This window comes from Aquarana catesbeiana, linkage group LG01 (genome assembly GCF_042186555.1).
Source record: "Aquarana catesbeiana isolate 2022-GZ linkage group LG01, ASM4218655v1, whole genome shotgun sequence".
NCBI lineage: Eukaryota > Metazoa > Chordata > Amphibia > Anura > Ranidae > Aquarana > Aquarana catesbeiana.
The window spans coordinates 5,166,339-5,189,111 of NC_133324.1; the positions used below are offsets into that span (position 1 = coordinate 5,166,339).

Below are 22,773 nucleotides of genomic sequence, written 5' to 3' on the forward strand. Positions count from 1 at the left end.
GTTTTTTGCAAACTTTTTTTCATTGATACATGTGCCCCACGGCAGTACTCAGACCCCCATAACCATTGTATGCCCAATTACTTTCATATAACCCTTCAAATTGGGCATTTTTGATTTTTCCAGTTCGGGTCCCATATACTGTACTTCAATGGGGTTCGTTATTTGGTTCCGAACTTTCGCAATGTTGAAAAGTCCTGGTGCAAACCGAACAGGGGGTTGATCGGCCCATCCCTAGGCACAGTGTTACAAGTACATTGGAGAGGAGGTGGAGGGATGATGAGGGTGGTGTACAGCTGTCTGTTGTAGCTCCAGCTGCACAGATTCCAGTAGCATCTCACCTCACTGGTGACACCACCAGAGCCCACCATATTCCAGCCTGTAGTCAGCTCAGACCCCCACAGGGTTCTCCATATCTGTGAGGAGTACATTGGAGAGGAGATGGAGGGATGTTGAAGGGGGTGTACAGCTGTCTGTTGAGAAATGATAGAGGCTCCTTATTAACCCCAGTTTTGTCTGTCTTGGTTCCAGCTACTCTTCCACCATTCTCAGTGTCTCGTCGGATTGGACATCCATACCAGAACCGGACACCCCCGAAGAGGAAGAAACCTCGAACCTCCTTCAGCCGGCTCCAGATCTGTGAGCTGGAGAAGAGATTTCACCGCCAGAAATATCTGGCATCAGCTGAAAGGGCTTCACTGGCAAAATCTCTGCGCATGAGTGACTCTCAGGTTAAGACCTGGTTCCAGAACCGACGCACCAAGTGGAGGTGAGTTGTCTAAACTCAAACTGGGGACACATGGGGCAGAGGTGAGCTGTCCAAACTCCCTAAGATGGGAAACATGTGGGGGGGGTGTAAGCCGGCTACACTCCCTGAGATGGGGACACATGGGGCGGGGTAAATTCCCTCCGGTATTATTGCCACCTAGACAGAGAGGTCAGCAGAAGTACAATGAAGTTCATGGACCAGACTCTATCAGACCGATGTGAGACTCCGGTGTTCTTAGAAGTAGCTAAGGGTTCCTTGAGCAGTAGGCAGTATTAGATTGCCCCAACCCCCACCTCCAATGCTTCCTGAATGGATCCAGTCCCGAGTCAGAGCTGAGGGGCCTACTGAACCCCTCCTCTAAGATAAGTGCCATCAATGTAAGTGGGATATTATTGACTGACCACCAACATAAATATTACTAATTTACTAATGACCACCAGTGTAAGGGGGCCCTTCTGCTCTAAATGCCAATGTAAGGGGGCCCATCACCACTGACCACCAATGTAAAGGGTCTTTCTTTCCAATTTTTTTTATTAAAACACTTGCAATCAATAAGCATAAAATCTCTCTCTCTCTCTCTATCTCTCTCTCTCTCTCTCTCTCAGTGCCTTGCAAAAGTATTCACCCCCCTTGGCTTTTTACCTATTTTGTTACATTACAGCCTTTAGTTCAATGTGTTTTTTAATCTGAATTATATGTGATGATCAGAACACAATAGTCTAAGTTGGTGAAGTAAAATTAGAAAAATATATACATAAAACTATTTTTCAAAAATAAAAAACAGATAATTGGCATGTGCGTATGTATTCACCCCCCTTTGTTATGAAGCCCATAAAAATCTCTGGTGCAACCAATTACCTTCAGAAGTCACATAATTAGTGAAAAGATGTCCACTTGTGTGCAATCTAAGTGTCACATGATCTGTCATTACATAGACACACCTTTGTGAAAGGCCCCAGAGGCGGCAACACCTAAGCAAGAGGCACCACTAACCAAACACTGCCATGAAGACCAAGGAACTCTCCAAACAAGCAAGGGACAATGTTGTTGAGAAGTACAAGTCAGGGTTAGGTTATAAAAAAATATCCAAATCTTTGATGATCCGTAGGAGCACCATCAAATCTATCATAACCAAATGGAAAGAACATGGCACAACAGCAAACCTGCAAAGAGACGGCCGCACACCAAAACTCATTGACTTTCTCAGAGCAGGCAAGGAGGGCATTAATCAGAGAGGCAGCACAGAGATCTAAGGTAACCCTGGAGGAGCTGCAGAGTTCCACAGCAGAGACTGGAGTATCTGTACATAGGACGACAATAAGCCGTACGCTCCATAGAGTTGGGCTTTATGGCAGAGTGGCCAGAAGAAATCCATTACTTTCAGTAAAAAACAAAATGGCACGTTTTGAGTTTGCGAAAAGGCATGTGGGAGACTCCCAAAATGTATGGAGGAAGGTGCTCTGGTCTGATGAGACTAAAATTCAACTTTTTGGCCATCAAAGAAAACGCTATATCTGGGGCAAACCCAACACATCACATCACCCAAAGAACACCATCCCCACTGTGAAACATGTTGGTGGCAGCATCATGCTTGGGGATATTTTTGGAAGGATGGATGGTGCTAAATACAGGGATATTCTTGAGCAGAACGTGTAGCACTCTGTGTGTGTGATTTGAGGCTAGGACGAAGGTTCACCTTCCAGCAGGACAATGACCCCAAACACACTGCTAAAGCAACACTTGAGTGGTTTAAGGGGAAACATGGAAATGTGTTGGAATGGCCTAGTCAAAGCCCAGACCTCAATCCAATAGAAAATCTGTGGTCAGACTTAAAGATTGCTGTTCACAAGCACAAAACCATCTAACTTGAAGGAGCTGGAGCAGTTTTGCAAAGAGGAATGGGCAAAAATCCCAGTGGTAAGATGTGGCAAGATCATAGAGACTTATCCAAAGCGACTTGGAGCTGTGATAGCCGCAAAAGGTGTCTCTACAAAGTATTGACTTTAGGGGGGTGAATAGTTATGCACATTGACTTTTTCTGTTATTTTGTCCTATTTGTTGCTTGCTTCACAATAAAAAAAAAAAATCTTCAAAGTTGTGGGCGTGTTCTGTAAATGAAATGATGCAAATCCTCAAACAATCCATGTTAATTCCAGGTTGTGAGGCAACAAAACACAAGAAATGGCAAGGGGGTGAATACTTTTGCAAGGCACTGTACATATTTACATGAAAAGGAAAAAAATATATAGCAAGATATGCTCTCAAACAAAGAATGGCTTCACAGCAAAATCAAAACTGTCATCGATAATCATGTCATTACTGGGGAAAATAATCTTAGCAAGACTCCACACCACTACATCAGACAAACCTGCAAGGTCAAGAAACAAACCCGCACCCATTATGCATGCAGTCCTTCTTCAAAAAGAAGATACTAACCAACAAAATCTAAGGACGTGAAAGAACCAACTAGAAAAAGTGTATCCAAATCAAAATCCCTGCGAGTCGGGAATGCCCCGTACACCCACTCCACATTGCTCATGCAATAGAGAAAGGGGGTGCCTAGAGCCCTCCCCACCCTTTTATACACCTCTATGTTAAAGGGACACTGGAGCAAAAGGTGGTCCATAGACTCCACTTTACCAACACACTCCAATCTAGGATAATCTTGATCATCCACAGGGTGATGCTTCAGGTTCCCTCTCACATAGAGCCTTCCATGAAAAGTGAGCCAGGCTTGATCCCTAGACTTCAAAGAGATTCTTTCCAAATTGAATAAACGCAACCCCTCCCTCATTACGGAGCCTGAGTAATCGCTAAAGGCCAGTGACACACTGAAAGCAGAGCCCAAAATCCTCTTCTCCAGAAGCTTCCTGGGGAGGGACTTGATATCCTCCACTGTCACCTGCCACTGCCGAAGTATTCTCAGACACAGGGCAACATTAGCCGGGAGCATGCCATGTTGGACTCTCAGCCATCTTCCCAGCATCGCAGAAAAGGCCTAAACCAAGATTGAAAAATACCCACCCATGCCAGGCGGGGTCTCTGCTAACATATTACCAAGATTGTACTTTAAGAAGAGCAGAGAAAAGAAAACTAACCATTCCTAGGCCACCCTTCCACCTGGACAGGTAAGTAACATTGCGCTTGATCAGGTTCAGTCTATTTCCCCATAACAGTTGGAAAAAACAGCTGTACACCCTTGCATAGAGAGATTCCAGCAAGATACAAACTAGGCTGGCATAAAAAAAGATTGGGCCCAGGTACGTTTTGATCAAGTCAACCCTCTCCCTTAAGGAAAGCTTCCATTTCTTCCAACTTGCTACTTTGGCATTGGCACCCACCAGCCTGCTTTCCCAATTTCGATGACCATAGTCACCAGGACCAAATTTGATGCCCAACACTTTAATTTCCTGCTGGGGCTCTGGGAAGGCATCCGGAAGTTCGAAGCTTTCAGCCTCCTCACCCACCCTGAAAACTTCAATCTTTTCATGGTTGACTTTAGAGCCAGAAGCAGGAGGTGCTCTATGACAGAGACCACTTCCAGCGCCTCCTCCATCCCAGAGACAATAACAGACACATCATCGGCATAGGCCATGACCTTCAAAGGCGGCACACCAGCAATGCCCAAAGGCACCCCGCACAAAGATCCATTCTCTAGCCTTCTTATGAAGGGGTCAATTGCGAATACATATAACAGGGGGCTCATAGGACACCCCTGGCGCACACCAGAGCCAACCTCAAAAGGCCGTCCAACCCAACCATTAACAGGTGGGAGGCTCTCAGCGCCTCTATCTAATGTTTTCAGACAATCTATAAACCTCCCCTGCAGGCCGCATCTACCAAGTAGCAAATACAGGTACTCATGATTAACTCAATCAAAAGTGTTCGCTTGATCCAATGCCAACATGTACTTTCTCCATCCAGCAGCCCTGCATCGTTCCAAAGCCTCCCGGACAGCTAAAACTGCTGAAAAGGTACTTCTACCGAGCAGTGCTGATGATTGGATAATAAAATCGCCTGCAACTGACGACAAGCGCCAAAAAAGAATCTTCGCCAAGATCTTTCTATCAAAATTGAGAAGATGGATGGGGCGCCAGTTCTCAATCATTGAGGGGTCTTTACCTTTTGACAAAAAAAATCACAGCGGATTGCCTCATGGAGGGAGGGCGCGAACTCTCTTCTAGACAGCTGTTATAAAGCTCTGCTAAAAAGGGAGCCAGAATGGACTTAAACACCTGTAAAAACTCAGCTGTCAACCCATCTGGCCCACACGTTTTTTTGGTAGCCAGCTTCTCTATAGCATGAACTACCTCATCCACTGAAATTGGTTCTGTCAAATCCATCAAAGGCAACATATCATTTCCCAATCCTGGAGTAGAGTCCAGAAAGCTTTCCATCCTGTCCCCACTAACATTCTTTCTTCCCAGAAGGTCTGCGTTATATGACCTGAAGATCTCCAGGATCCCTGATCTGGACTTCACCAGGAAACCCGTACTATCCTTCAGGCCTATGACCATCTTACTGCTATGCCTTGCTTACAGTTCTGGTAAGGATTAGGCGAGTGATATTTCCCATAATCCCTCTCCAGAACCAAGGAGGCATGCTGGTCGTATTGACACTTCTTAAGAAGAAGCTTCACCTCAGAGATCTCCCCTGGCAACATATTCTGAAGTGGCCGACAGATGGAAGCCACAACTCTCCTGGATACTGGGAAGACAGCTAGGCTGTCTGAGACATCATGGAATCCGAATCCAGGAAGTTACGTCAACGGGAAGGGACCAACAACCAGCGTGAACAGCAAACCGGAAGTGATGTCATCAACATGCGATGCGTTTCGGAACAGCTAATTGGTTCCTTCTTTAAGCAATGACGCATTGTTTGAAGAAGGAACCAATTAGCTGTTCCATTGCATGTTGAGGAGAGTTGTGGCTTCCATCTGTCGGCCACTCCAGAATATGTTACCATAGAATTACACCTCCGGATATCCCTGAGACTCCTTGGGACTACCAGAACGCCGGGCCACCTGCCATATTACTAATATGATGTAATCCAATCCATCTACCCTTTTGTAAATGTTTTTAACCCTTCTGGGAGTATAAAGTTTTACTTCTGCACTTAGAGGTGCCTTTTTTTCTTTTCAATGTACATACCAAGCTGCTTCTTCTTACTTATGGCCTTGAAAAGTCCAATCGCCCTTTGTTTAACAAGCTCCCACCACTCTAACTTACTACTGCAAAAGTCCAGAATAGAAACCTGTGCCTGAAAAAATCCTAAAAAAGGATTGTCTTACCAGGTTCCAGGAGAGCCGAATTCAGTTTCCAGGTACCCCTGTCCGAGGCATTCTGAGTCACAGACAGCATACAGTGGTCAGAGAACTCCACCGCCCTCAACTCAGGAGCCGAGAAAGCAGAGTTCTCCTTTAAAAAAACCTATCTATTCTACTCTGACTATTCCCTCTCTGAAATGTGAATCCCGTGCTGGCAGGGCAGTGCTTAATATTAATAATATAAAAAGGATGCGGCGCTAAAACATATGAATAAACACACTAAATAAATATGAATATAAATACAATTTGAAATAAATAAACGTAGGAATATACACTAATATCCAAAGAAAATTAATAAATACCAAATGTGAATAAATATATGTATAAAAGTGAAGTCATCCCAAAAATCAGAATCCACAAACTAAATAAAAAGTCCGTGATTGAAAAGAGAGAGTGCCAAAAAGTGCCAAAAAAGGAGATAAAGATGCAGGTGGAGAAAACTTCTGTGTCTCTTCACACCCAAGGTGGAATATCAGATGCGCTTACCAGATCCTGGTGACTGCTATTACGGCAGTCATACACAGCACAGGGAATTGGGTCTCCCCACAACCTTGGCATAAGGTACCCGTAAGCAGCAGATGGTTCTCAGGAATGAAAGACAAGAGGACAATCCATAGCGTAATAAGTCCGAACAATCAATTTATTAAAAAGGAAATGCACTTACAGGAAATCGATGAATAAACAGCAAAATCCGTAATGTCAACGAGAATCGGCGTCTCCGTCTGCTGCCTCCGCTTCCTAGGTTCGTGTAAAGCCCAACACGAGAACGGACGTGGTGACGTCGTAGGCTCCTCCCTACGCGTTTCGTCACGATGGGACGTCGTCTGGGGATTGGCCAAGCCAACCAGTGCTTAATATTCACATCTACCAGGCCTGCTTGTCTCACCATATCGCTAGGAAAAACGCTATCGTAACCCAGCCTGTCTATGGAGCCTCTCCTGTCTTCAGGCCTAACTATGGAGTTAAAGTCACCTCCAAAGACAACCTGCTGGGACATAAAAAGGAAGGGCGTGATCTTTGTGAAGGTGCAGGTCCTGCCTCCTAACAGAGACGTCCAAGACCATGCATCTCCCCATTTCTACCTCAATTACCCGTCGGCACGTTACCATATTGATTTAAAAAAGGACCGCAACTCTGCTGCAAGGTTCAGTCGCAAGAGACCAAAAGGAGGGACCGCATCTCCACTCCCTTTTTGCTAGATGGACATCGGCCAAAGTATTGAGCCAGGTCTCTTGCAAAAATAATATCTCGGCATCAAACTCGCTGAGCAAAAATAAGACAGTAATATCACAAGCTCTTGCAGATTTAATGCTGGTGACATTAATGGTCGCCACCTTTATAGGGGTGGGAACTCGTTTCATAACCTCTACCACACTCTCATCACCTGAAACAGCTCTCTTTAGACTATGTGATTCCCCCTCATCCATGGATGATAAAGAGAAAAAAGATACATCAGACAACTCATCACCTGACAAAACCGAAAAAGTATTGTCAAGAGGAACCCCTCCTGGGTCCGACTCTGAGGAAGAAATGACCACTTTACTGGTCTTCTTCTTTTACTTCCTCTTAAACTTCTCCCATCTCTCATCATCGGAATCCCCCCCAACAGAGGGTGAGACATGAGACATGGACACCCTTCCCTCAACCCCTCCCCCATCCAACACCCCCACATTCCCCTGACCATGTTTGCGCTGCTGAGGGACATGGACTGAAGGCTGAGAGGGAAGATCCGCTAAACCTGCCCCCCCAGCAGCTTCTGCTAGTATAGAGGATCTATGTACAGTAGGATTAGGGACCACCACATGGGGGACAGACTCAGGGACCACATTACTAGAGGAAACAGAATCCAGAACAGATGTAACAGACACAGGAGGGACAGACTCAGGGACCACATTACTAGAGGAAACAGAATCCGAAACAACAGATGTAACAGACACAGGAGGGACAGACTGAGGGACCACATTACTAGAGGTAACAGAATCCAGAACAGATGTAACAGACACGGGAGGGACAGACTCAGCGGCCTCATCCTCTTTATCGAGCCTCTGCAGCTCAGCCTCCAATCTTGGCAAGTTATGTAATGCCTCCGGGCACTGACTATAAGCATGACCGAGCTTCTGGCACAAAAATTGCACCGAATCTCGGTACAATCCTTGGTCAAATGGTCCAAACCCTGGCATAGTGGGCACTTCTTGCGGGTACAGGTTGATGCAAAATGGCCTTTGTCTCCACATTTATTACAGACCTTAGGCTGACCCTGGTAGAAAATGGTTAGCCTATCCCTCCCCAGAAAGGCTGAACAGGGCAGGTATTGAACTACATTGCCCAGCACCCCCAATTTTAGTGACACTGTCCAGGCCCCTGTCCATATCTCATTTTCATCAAGGACCTCCCGCAGTGGAGCGAGGACCTCGCCATATCGGCATAGTCATGCTATCAAATCAGTCTTCGGTATGGATTCGTTATGCACCAGGATTGTCACTGATTTTATCAGAGGCTGCCTCAAAATCACTTTTGCACCATCCACCTCAGCCAGGACACCATCTACTACAGCTGGGACACCATCCACCTCAGCCAGGAAACCATCTACTACAGCCGGGACACCATCCACCTCAGCCGGGACACCATCTACCACAGCCAGGACACCATCCACCACAGCCAGGACACCATCTACCACAGCTGGGACACCATCTACCACAGCTGGGACACCATCCACCTCAGCCGGGACACCATCTACCACAGCCGGGACACCATCTACCACAGCCGGGACACCATCTACCACAGCCGGGACACCATCCACCACAGCCGGGGCACCATCCACCACAGCCGGGACACCATCCACCACAGCCGGGACACCATCCACCACAGCCGGGACACCATCTACCACAGCCGGGACACCATCCACCACAGCCGGGACACCATCCACCACAGCCGGGACAACATCCACCACAGCCGGGACAACATCTACTATAGCCGGGACACCATCTACTACAGCCGGGACACCATCAACTATATATCTACTACAGCCGGGACACCATTCACTACAGCCAGGACACCATTCACCACAGCCGGGGCACCATTCACCACAGCCGGGACACCATTCACCACATCCGGGACACCATCCACTACAGCCGGGACACCATCTACCACAGCTGGGACACCATCCATCACAGCCGGGACACCATCTAACACAGCCGGGACACCATCTAACACAGCTGGGACACACAGAAATGTTGGAAGGAGGCAGCGTGGTGTTCTGGGATTTCTCCACCAGTACTGGCTTTGCCAGTCTGTAACCCATCTACTCATCCTCGGGGACTTCTGATGGATCATCAATGGGCCTGTCTGCCCCCAGAGGTGACTCCATCTGCTGGATAAACTTTAGGGTGCCATGTTCACTCTCAACCCCATGGCTGGTTGCCGCTGGCGATTCCCAGGCATGACATGGGGGGAGAGGTGCAGAGGCAGATAGACCCGGGTCATCCATTACCTGAGGCTGCTGATCCACAGAACTTGCTGATGACTGGCTGGCAAATCTCCTCTCATTGTCAAACTTTTCTTTAAATGCTCCACTTCTGTCTTTCAACTTTTCCAACAATAAAGTTTGCTTCTTTACTTTCTCCTCCAATTCGTGTAACTCCGACTTCATGGCCAAATGATTTTTACTCCAGGCCTGGCAGTATTTGGCTCTAAAGGTTTTATGTTCAGCCTTCAAAACCTTAAGTTTCTTCTCAGCTCTTTCAATCGCCCTTAAAATGATTGATAATCTTCTGACCGGAGATATCCACATCCTCACCAGGGCCTGGACCCACAGTCATGTCCTCCACCACCTCCTCACTAGGCCCCGTATCATCAGGAGGATCTAGGGTTGTCACCTCATCCCTTTAAACCCGAACACATCTTCATTACACGGGTTCTGAGGCTAATGTAATGCAGATAAGGCACCGAGTGAGTTTAAATACCACCTTAATCAGTCACAGAAACTGGGTAATTAATATGTGTTCGGTTTTAAAGGAATGAGGTGGCAACCCTAGGGGGATCCTTCCCAGGGCCTCCCCCAGGATCAGGCATTGTTCCTGGGCCAAGTTAGCAGGCAAGGCCCAGGCTTTAAAAGACTGGTTCTCAGAGAGAGCTTCTTCACTGTGTCCTCCTCCTTCTCCCACTGACCACCAATGTAAGGGGGCCCTTCACCACTGACCACCAATGTAAGGGTGTCCATCACCACTGACCCCCAATGTAATGGGGCCCTTAACCACTGGCCACCAATGTAAGAGGGTCCATCACCACTGACCCCCAATGTACGGGGGCCCTTCACCACTGACCACCAATGTAAGGGGGCCCATCACCACTGACCCCCAATGTAAGGGGGCCCTTCACCACTGACCACCAATGTAAGGGGGTCCATCACCACTGACCCCCAATGTAATGGGGCCCTTAACCACTGACCACCAGTGTAAGGGGGTCCATCACCACTGACCACCAATGTAAGGGGATGCATCACCACTGACCCCCAATGTAATGGGGCCATTCACCACTGACCACCAGTGTAAGGGCGCCCTTTAGAGTTGCCACCTCACCCCTTTAAACCCGAACACATATGAATTACACAGTTTCTGAGGCTAATTGAATGCAGATAAGACACCAAGTGAGTTTAATTACCACCTTTATCAGCCACAGAACCCGTGTAATTAATATGTGTTGGGTTTTAAAGGGATGAGGTGGCAACTCTAGGGCCCTTCCCCACTGACCACCAATGTAAGGGGGCCCTTCACCACTGACCACCAATGTAAGGGGGCCCTTCACCACTGACCCCCAATGTAATGGGGCCCTTCACCACTGATCACCAATGTAAGGGGGCCCTTCCCCACTGACCAGCAACATAAGGGGGCCCTTTACCACTGACCACCAATGTAAGGGGGCCCTTCACCACTGACCACCAATGTAAGGGGGCCCTTCCCCACTGACCAGCAACATAAGGGGGCCCTTTACCACTGATCACCAATGTAAGGGGGCCCTTCACCACTGATCACCAATGTAAGGGGTCCCTTCACCACTGATCACCAATGTAAGGGCGGCCCTTCACCGCTGACCACCAATGTAAGGGGGCCAGTCACCGCTGACCACCAATGTAAGGGGGCCAGTCACCACTGACCACCAATGTAAGGGGGCCCTTCACCACTGACCACCAATGTAAGGGGGGCCCTTCACCACTGACCACCATTGTAGGGGGGCACTTCACCACTGACCACCAATGTAAGGGGGCCCTTCACCACTGACCACCAATATAAGGGACCACCTTTATTACACAAAAAAATGAAACATATTTTTCTATACAGCAGAGCTCAGACAGGAAGAAGGGAGTAACAGAACAAGAAACCACTTAGTTGTACTACAGTACTCATGTGCTAACACAGAGCATGCTGATAGGAGGAGAGGGCAGAGTGACAGGGAGATGAGCTCATCACTCTGCTGCTTCTCCTTTCACTGTCCAATCACAGACTAGGGGAGGGCTGAGCTGATCTTCATTTGTTATGGTAGTTGGTAGGAGGAGCTATGACACATACTATACCTCCCACCGTGAACTTACCAGCCCACAATGATGGGTGACCACACTGCAGTCCGTTGTCACAGGGTCACACACTATGACATCATGGAGCACATGATAGGGTGCAAATACATGATGGAAGCGGTGGGGGGAGATGGGAGGTCCTGATATCAGAAATTGATTGTCCTGTCTGTGTGTCTTCCAGGCGTCAGACGGCGGAGGAGCGGGAAGCTGAGCGCCAACAGACCAATCGTATGATGATGCACCTCCAACAAGAAGCCTTCCAGAAGAGTCTACAGCAGCCCATCCCCCGAGACCCCCTGTGTGCTCATAACACATCGCTCTGTGCTCTTCAGAACCTGCAACCCTGGGCGGAGGACACTCCCACCGTATGACATCATCAGAGGAGACTGCTGGTGTATGACATCATGAGAGGAGACTGCCAGTATATGACATCATCAGAGGACACTACGGGCGTATGATATCATCACAGGACACTCCCACCGCATGACGTCATCAAAGGAGACTGCCTGTGTATGACATCAGAGGAGACTGCCAGTGTATGACATCATCAGAGGACACTACGAGTGTATGATATCACCACAGGACACTCCCACCACATGACATCATCAGAGGAAACTACGGGTGTATGATATCATCACAGGACACTCCCACCGCATGACATCATCAGAGGAAACTACAGGTGTATGATATCATCACAGGACACTCCCACCGTATGACATCATCAGAGGAGACTGCCTGTGTATAACATCATCACAGGACACTCCCACCGCATGACATCATCAGAGGAAACTACGGGTGTTTGATATCATCACAGGACACTCCCACCGCATGACATCATCAAAGGAGACTGCCTGTGTATGACATCATCAGAGGAGACTCCCACCGCATGACATCATCAGAGGAGACTGTGTATAACATCATCAGAGGACACTCCCACCACATGACATCATCAGAGCAGACTGCTGGTGAAAGACATCATCAGAGGACACTCCCACCTCATGACATCATCAGCGGAGACTGCCTGCATATGATATCATCAGAGAAGACTGCCTGTGTATGACATCATCAGAGGAGACTGCCCAGGTATGACATCCTCAGAGGAGACTCCATCACATGACATTATCAGAGCAGATTGCCTGTGTTTGACATCATCAGAGGGGGCTTCCTGTGTATGACATCATCAGAGGGAGCTGCCTGTGTATGACATCATCAAAGGAGGTCTCTAATATATAGCATCATTAAAGGAGACCACCAAAGTATGACATCATCAGAGGAGCTCCTTCATGTATGACATCAGTGGTGGATGTCCTTGGAGTAAAACATCATCAGAGATCACCAATCTAGGATCACAGGAGACTGCAGTGTATGATGACTTATGGAGCCTCGACAATGTCTGAAATCAAAAGGCACCTCCAATGTATGGAATCATTGGCGAATGAGATAATCAGAGGAGATGCTTGGCATAACAAATCCAGTTTCCAGTGTATGACATTATCAGAGGAGGTCATTGATGTATGATATCACCAGAGACTTCTAGAGTATGACATCATAGGAGACCTCCAGGGTATGACATCATCAGAGGAGGTCTTTGGTCAATGCAATGTTTTTATGAACTCTTCCTCCCCCGGGATAAGGGTGGAGTCCATAGAAGTACAGAAGCTCCATGGGGGAGCAGACTTGACTGGGGTGAGGGTGGGGTGTCACATTTTTACTGTCAGACGCTTTATATAAAATCTTTGTTGTAGAAATAAAAATTATCTCCAGACTGATATCCAGTCACTATGGAAACGGGAAGGTGAGACTGTCTCCCACACTTTTATTGGGGTTCCATGAGGGATAAGTGCCCTCGCTGTCTGCCTATATGATGTGTACCTGACACACACCTACCTGATTCACACCTACCTGATCATCACCTACTTGAGTCCACACCCACCTGACCCACATCTATCTGATCATCACCTACCTGATTATCACCTACCTGATCATCACCTACCTGATCATCACCTACCTGAATAAACCCTACCTGAGTCCACACCTAACTGACCCACACCGACATGATTCACACCTACCTGAACATAACCTACCTGATCATCACCTACCTGACTAAACGCTACCTGAGTACACACCCACCTGACCCACACCTACCTGATCATCCCCTACCTGATCATCATCCTACCTGATCATCACCTACCTGAATAAACCCTACCTGAGTCCACACCTACTTGAACCACACTGACCTGATTCAAACCTACTTGATCATCACATACATGAGACCACACCCACCTGACCCACACCTACCTGATTTACACCTACCTGATTATCACCTACCTGAATAAACCCTACCTGAGTCCACACCGACATGATTCACACCTACCTGAACATCACCTACCTGATTCAAACCTACCTGATCATCACCTACCTGATTCACACCGACCTGATCATCACCTAACTGAGTCCACACCCACCTGACCCACACCTACTTGATTCACACCGACCTGATCATCACCTACCTGATCATCCCTTAACTGACTCACATCCTCCTGATCGTCACCTACCTGATCCAAACCCACCTGACCAACACTCACCTGATCATCACCTACCTGATCCACACCCACCTGATCATCACCCACCTGATCCACACCCATCTGATCATCTCCTACCTGATCCACACCCACCTGATCCACACCCACCTAATCATCACCCACTTGACCCACAACTACCTGATCCAAACCCACCTGATAGGGTTGCCACATCATCCCTTTATTCCAGGACACACATTAATTAAACAGTTTCTGTGGCAGATTAAGGAGGTAATTAAACTCACTTGGTGCCTTATCTGCATTAAATCAGCCTCATAACCTGTGTAATTAATATGTGTCCTGGATTAAAGGGATGATGTGGCAACCCTACCACCTGATCCACACCCACCTGATCATCACCTACCTGATCATCACCTACCTGATCCACACCCACCGGATCATCACCTACCTGATCCACACCCACCTGATCATCACCTACCTTATCCACACCCACCTGATCCACACCTACCTGATCATCACTACCTGATCCATACCTACCTGATCATCACCTACCTGATCCACACCCACCTGATCATCACCTACCTGATCATCACCCACCTGATCCACACCTGCCTGATCTACACCTACCTGATCCACACCCACCTGATAATCACCTACCTGATCCACACCCACCTGATCATCACCTACCTACCTTAGGAGGGCAGCACAGTGGTGTAGTGGATAGCACTCTCACCTAGCAGGAATATGGTCGCTGGTTCAAATCCCGACCACGGCACTACCTGCCTGGAGTTTGCATGTTCTCCCTGTGCCTGCATGGGTTTCCTCTGGGTACTCCGGTTTCCTCCCACTCTCCAAAGACATGCTGGTAGGTTAAAAAGCGCCCTGAGGCGATTCAGTTTGCATAGGTAGCGCTATACAAGTCACTCATTCATTAATTCATTCATTCATACCTTATCCACACCCACCTGATCCACACCTGCCTGATCTACACCTACCGGATCCAAACCTACCTGATCCACACCTGCCTGATCCACACCCACCTGATCATCACCTACCTGATCCACACCTACCTGATCCACACCTACCTGATGATCACCTACCTTATCCAGACCCACCTGATCCACACATGCCTGATCTATACCTACCTGATCAACACCCACCTGATCTACACCTACCTGATCCACACCCACCTGATCATCACATACCTGATCCACACCCAACTAATCATCACCTCCCTGATCATCACCTACCTGATCCAAACCCACCTGATCATCACCTGATTATCACTTACGTGATCCACACCCACCTGATCATCTCCTACCTGATCCACACCCACCTGATCATCACCTCCTTGATCATCAACTACCTGATCCACACCCACCGGATCATCACCTGCCTGATCCACACCCACCTGATCATCACCTACCTGATCCATACCCAACTGATCATCACCTCCTTGATCATCACCTACCTGATCCACACCCACCTGATCATCACCTACGTGATCCATACCCACCTGATCATCTCCTACCTGATCCACAGACACCTGATCATCACCTCCCTAAACCACACCCACCTGATCATCACCTACCTGATCCAAACCCGCCTGATCACCACCTATCTGATCATCACCTACCTGATCCACACCCACCCGATCATCACCTATCTGATCATCACCTACCTGATCCACATCCAACTAATCATCACCTACCTGATCCACACCCACCTGATTATCACTTACGTGATCTACAACCACCTGATCATCTCCTACCTGATCCACACCCACCTGATCATCACCTCCGTGATCATCACCTACCTGATCCACACCCACCGGATCATCACCTACCTGATCCACACCCACCTGATCATCACCTGATCATCACCTACGTGATCAACACCCACCTGATCATCTCCTACCTGATCCACAGACACCTGATCTTCACCCCCCTGATCATCAGCTACCTGATCCACACCCACCTGATCCACTCCCACCTGATCATCACCTACTGATCCAAACCCGCCTGATCCACACCCACCTGATCATCACCTACCTGATCCACACCCACCTGATCCAAACCCACCTGATCCACACCCACCTGATCCACACCTACCTGATCCACACCCACCTGATCATCACCTACCTGATCATCACCTAACTGATCCACACCCAAATGATCAACACCCACCTAAACATCACCTAGCTCATCATCACCTACCTGGTCATCCCCTACCTGATCATCATCTACTTGATCCATACCCATAGGATCATCCCCTACCTGATCCACACCCACCTGATCATCACCTAACTGATCCACACCTACCTCATCATCACCTACCTGATCCACAACTACCTGAATCTAGACCTACCTAATCATCACCCACCTGATCAACAGCCACCCGACCCTCACCTACCAGATCCACTCCCACCTGATCCACACCTACCTGAATAAACACTACCTGAGGCCACACCCACATGATTCATACCCAACTAATCCACACCCACAAAAATTATAGCAATCAATTGTGTAGGAAATAAAAAATCATTTTTATTACAATTTAGATTAAAAAAAAGCCTATCACTAGGCAATACATAGTACAACATTTTTTAAATAATTTTTTCATAAAGTGCAAATAACAGTTTATGATACAAATACCACATATAGTCTCGACATGTTTCGCTCAGTGGAGCTTCTTCGGGAGATCGTGTGGTATTACTTTTTTAAAAAAAACTGAAATTAATATAAAGAGAGAAAGAATCAGTACAAAATGAACATATAAGCGGATATTTATAATAGGAATAAATCTTACAAATCAATATTTCAATTTAGTAAAATATGGCATTTAAGTTTATAGAGGTCATTATTTATATTAATTTGCATAAAAAAAAAAAAAAATATATATATATATATATATATATATATATATATATATATGTATATATATATATATATATATATATGAAATAGACTATAACCTTACCAAGACACAATATTTATAAAGTGAACCTGAAAGTTCATCAGGTAATGAAGAAATTAATCCCTATGTTGACCTCTTTTTGTTAGAGTTCCCGAATCACCAGATTGCTTGCAGAGGCAATATTTCTAAAGTCACAATTATTGTTTTTTATGTGCCAACTGAAAAAAATATATATAGGACACAATATAATTGGAAAAATAATAATAAATGTTTAAATTTATTCAAAAAGAGAATTGATTAATTATATTCAACAGAAATCACTATTATTAGGACTTTTACCTGAATATATTTTAAGGATAGAATCAATTTTGCTTTGCGTAGGACATCCAGGGTGTTTAGTAGGACATGAGCACCAACCGTAGGATGTAAAAAGGTAACCACAAAGATAAGGAGAGGTCGGGACAATCTAAAAAGGGAAGGGATGAGAATCAGCCTTCATTTGAGTCTGTCAGCCATCTAAATAGCCCAGTAATAAAATTTACTCTCAATTTAAATAGATCCCAGGCACCCTAAAGTGGGGGAGATTCTGATAGGTAGAACAGTAGGAGTTAGCATTCATAATAAAGCAGCCTACCTTGCAGTAATTTCTTGGGGTTTCAATAAAGTGAGGGGGAGAGATCCTTCCCTCTTCCTTCAATGGTGTCCGGCAGAGGAATGACAGCGAGATAGAGACAATCTCACTGTTTAAATATTGCACTCCGGAGCGGCTGGCGTCTGACGTCACCGCCGCTCCGCGGACGTACATGAGACCCTATTGCGCATGCGCCCGCATTGACTTGAACGGCGTTGTGCGCTGTTAAGAGACACAGCTGTCGGTCGTCATTTTTAAAGTGGTTTTGCCCTCACCTGATGGGAGGGGGGCTGGCGTGGCTTAGAGGAATAGATGCTAATACTGCAGACATACGTAAGCCAGAATAAAGAATAATAATGTCTATTTGGCAATGCGAGGCATAACGCAGGGGGCCAGAGGAGGCATTTGGAGACGAGGCCATTGATTGAAGACCAACATTCTAACAAATGCTTACGTGTCCGTGCAGGCTAGTAAAGGGCGAATCAAGATAGAGGAGGGGTCAAAACATAGAGGAACCATTCCATATATAAAAAAAAAAAAAAAAAAAAAAAGGAAAAATGATATATACAAACATCATTATGGCATACCTAAGAAACTCATGCAGAAAATATGTAGTTAATCCAAGAGAAAAAGGGACATGTTTTGATGTTTTTTCTCTCACAGAAAGGGTTTATAGCTTAAAGCATCATTCAGGCCTGGGGCTTTTAAAGCCTCTAGATTTGAAATCCATTTGGGCTCACGTTGTAATAGAATTTGGTCATAATTACCACCCCTTTCTCCTGGAGGAACATATTCTAAGGCTACAAAGCACATCATAGTGTCATCAAATTTATGGAAGAGGCCCATATGACGGCTAATGGGCGTCTCCATTCTTTTTTTACATACAAGGGAAACATGATCTCGTATACGGTGGAAGAATGGGCGCTTTGTTTTGCCCACATAAAAGGCTTCACAGCCACAGGTCATCAGGTAGACAATGCCAACTGACTGACATGTGACTGAGAATTTAGGAGAGTAGAAGCGGCCATTGGGAAGGGCAATGGTACGTGTTGCATGGATATACCTGCAGAAGCCACATTTGTGGCAAGGTCATGTACCCCTATTTGCACTGGTAGGGATGTGAGATGGATCATAATGACTGTGAACAATCCTATCTTTAATGGACTGTGATCGTTTAAAAGTTATTTCTGGATGATTTTTTAGATGTTTAGAGACCCGTGGATCCCCCATTAGAAGATACCAGTATTTCTGCATTAATTCCCATACTTGTTTGTGTTGTCCTGAAAATCTTGTGATCATTCTTAATTGTGAAGAAGGTGTGAGAGTTTTTTGACCATGAATAAAGTCCGATCTATTTTGTTTTTTGGCCCTCGCTACTGCTGCTGCAATTTCTTTTAAGGCGAAGGTATTGCCCATAGGGGATGTTCCTTATTAATGATGATGGGTGAGAACTGGCAGCATGGAGGAGGGAGTTACCCGCCGATGGCTTACGGTAGAGGGTAGTACCGATAGTTCTATCCTCGTTAACAAAAATTTGAATATCTAGAAAGGTTAACTTGTCTTGACTTGCTTCCATAGTGAAGCTAAGGTTATACTGATTGACCTTTAGGCTTTCAAAAAACCTAAGTAAATCAGAATGACTACCCAGCCAGATGACACTTCTAAACACCCGGACGGTAATGCGAATGCACTTACTAACTCTCTCAAACGCACTCCCAACACCGGACGACCCCCGATGAGCACTCGAGCCACCACGGCTAAAACCAATACCGCCCTTAATTATAGGGAATCGGTTACTAACGTTGGCTCTGTCAACTTACTCCCTATTCAAACTTCATCCTCGCAAGTAAGTATGTCTAATGACACCACCATACAATCGGATTTTCGCCCGGCTCCGATTTTTACGCAGCCGGTGCACGACCAAAAGAAAAACATAGGCACGAATCCAACATCATTTAAAACTCTGAAAGGTTTGAAATAGTTAATCTTTCATCCTGCTCCCTCACACCAGATCAGATTAGCGTCTTATTTACAAGATACTAGAGATCTTTTGAGAGCTCTGGATGGTTTGGCTCTACCTAAAGAGGCATGGCTGGTGTCTTTGGATGTGGAGGCCCTCTATAACTCCATCCCCCATACCAAGGGGGTTGGAGTTGTAGAGGGCTTTATTTCTCTCAATGGGGAGTGCTCTCCAGCATACAACCAATTCATTCTTGATCTTCTACGATTTATCTTACATAACAATATTTTCATTTTTGAGCGCTCCCACTACCTCCAGATACAGGGTGTAGCTATGGGGACTAAATGTGCCCCTTCTTATGCTAACCTGTATCTGGGGGGGTGGGAGCGAGATCTGTTTTTTGATGACAATACACAAGGTTTTTTGGAACAGATACCGATCTGGCGAAGATATATAGATGATATTTTTTTCATCTGGCTGGGTAGTCATTCTGATTTACTTAGGTTTTTTGAAAGCCTAAAGGTCAATCAGTATAACCTTAGCTTCACTATGGAAGCAAGTCAAGACAAGTTAACCTTTCTAGATATTCAAATTTTTGTTAACGAGGATAGAACTATCGGTACTACCCTCTACCGTAAGCCATCGGCGGGTAACTCCCTCCTCCATGCTGCCAGTTCTCACCCATCATCATTAATAAGGAATATCCCCTATGGGCAATACCTTTCTCTTAAAAGAAATTGCAGCAGCAGTAGCGATTTCGAAAAAGAAGCTAAGGCTTTACAACATCGCCTAAAGATCCGTGGCTATAGTAATAAAAGCCTAAAAAAAGCATACGCGAGGGCCAAAAAACAAAATAGATCGGACTTTATTCATGGTCAAAAAACTCTCACACCTTCTTCACAATTAAGAATGATCACAAGATTTTCAGGACAACACAAACAAGTATGGGAATTAATGCAGAAATACTGGTATCTTCTAATGGGGGATCCACGGGTCTCTAAACATCTAAAAAATCATCCAGAAATAACTTTTAAACGATCACAGTCCATTAAAGATAGGATTGTTCACAGTCATTATGATCCATCTCACATCCCTACCAGTGCAAATAGGGGTACACGACCTTGCCACAAATGTGGCTTCTGCAGGTATATCCATGCAACACGTACCATTGCCCTTCCCAATGGCCGCTTCTACTCTCCTAAATTCTCAGTCACATGTCAGTCAGTTGGCATTGTCTACCTGATGACCTGTGGCTGTGAAGCCTTTTATGTGGGCAAAACAAAGCGCCCATTCTTCCACCGTATACGAGATCATGTTTCCCTTGTATGTAAAAAAAGAATGGAGACGCCCATTAGCCGTCATATGGGCCTCTTCCATAAATTTGATGACACTATGATGCGCTTTGTAGCCTTAGAATATGTTCCTCCAGGAGAAAGGGGTGGTAATTATGACCAAATTCTATTACAACGTGAGCCCAAATGGATTTCAAATCTAGAGGCTTTAAAAGCCCCAGGCCTGAATGATGCTTTAAGCTATAAACCCTTTCTGTGAGAGAAAAAACATCAAAACATGTCCCTTTTTCTCTTGGATTAACTACATTTCTTTCTCGAACATCACGGGACACAGAGCCACAGTAATTACTGATGGGTTATATAGGTATCACTGGTGATTGGACACTGGCACACCCTATCAGGAAGTTCAACCCCCTATATAATCCCTCCCCCTTGCAGGGATACCTCAGTTTTTACGCCAGTGTCTTAGGTGATGGACGTGTAAAGATGTCCTGTGCTGAGCTCCAAAGGGAATATCCTAAGATCCTATACTGGGGCAAGCCAGGCGAACCGGATCCATTCAAAGTGTCTTTTCATGGCCGAATTGAATGGTACCCGGGCCTCGTGTCCGAAGAAACGAGGTTTTACCCGTAATGCTTCTCTTTTTAGAGAGCTGGACCCCGCAGATCAGAAAATGGCTTTAAACTTCCTAATTTCTGGCGAGGTGCTTTACGGTCCCAGAACTGTTGGATCCCCCTACTGATGGGGGCCCCAGTCTCTGACGGTTTTTTCAAATGGAGCCCACCGTGAGAGGTGAAGATTGGGTCTGTGTAAACGGCACCCTGCGGCTGGATAAGGTAAGAGGAGATTCCACAGAATTTTTGAGTTCTAGTGGCTTTTCTCCTTTAAGGTAAATGCATGCTGTGCCTATTGTGACCACCGGGGGCTGCCAAGAGCACAAACCTACACATGCTGAATGTCTGTCTCAGGTGTTGTAATCTCTGTGTATGTCCCAGCGTATCAAGCAGGCTGCAAGCAGGTAAGGTGGATGGGGGGATTTCTCATGTTTGAATGTTCCCCCCCAGGCTAGAGAGGGGCCACAGGGGTCTAGAAAGTGGTTATACCACCCGGGCTCTGTGGCCTAATGGCCACCATCTCTGAAGATAGCCGTTCAGGCAAATCTTGTTACCAGTCTCCCTCCTCCCCCCCCCCCCCATCCCCAGCCTTTTCTCCAGAGCATGACAGGAGAGTCGGCAGTGCGGGAAGCGCTCGTTTTTTTCAAAACTCGAGGGGGGGGGGCGGTAGAGGAGGGGGCGGGATGTCAGCACAGAGTGTTTAGACTCCCACTCAGGCCAGCTGCAGGCTATTAAAGGCACTCTGTACAGGTGCACTCAGCCTTCTGAGAGACACAGAGCTGACGGTCGCATGTAAGGTGGGACACAGGCATTCTCCTAGGCAGCATTTACTGAAGTAACACCAGACTGAGCATTGGGTAGCAAGGCTTTTAGCCAGACTACATCGCTCAGCGGACAGTGTTCATTTGTATACCTCACACCTTGTTGCTTTGCACTATGGGTAGAAGAGGTTCAAGCACCCCAGGAACCAGAGACACTAGGGGATCTCGTTCAGGTTCTGAGGGCCCCCTGTCGGCAGCATCCTTCCCCCCTAAGGATGGGCCAGGGACGGCTAGCCAGGGAGAGCCATCGGGGTCAGGGGCTACACCTGCTTCTGGCACTTCAGCCCCTGTATATATTACACAAGAGGTTTTTTCCTCAACCATTAATGGTCTAGAGG

General features: G+C 46.5%; 1 protein-coding gene across 1 annotated transcript in view; it reads left to right on the plus strand.

Moving 5' to 3' along the window:
• TLX2 (T cell leukemia homeobox 2) overlaps positions 1-13,430 on the plus strand; it is a 30,105-nt gene extending 16,675 nt beyond the window's left edge. Inside the window, exons 2-3 of the mRNA XM_073612218.1 lie at positions 529-766; positions 11,843-13,430. Coding sequence (XP_073468319.1) covers positions 529-766; positions 11,843-12,032 — 428 coding nt within the window. The 3' untranslated portion in view covers positions 12,033-13,430. The remainder of the gene's footprint in view (positions 1-528; positions 767-11,842) is intronic.
• Positions 13,431-22,773: the final 9,343 nt, after the last annotated feature.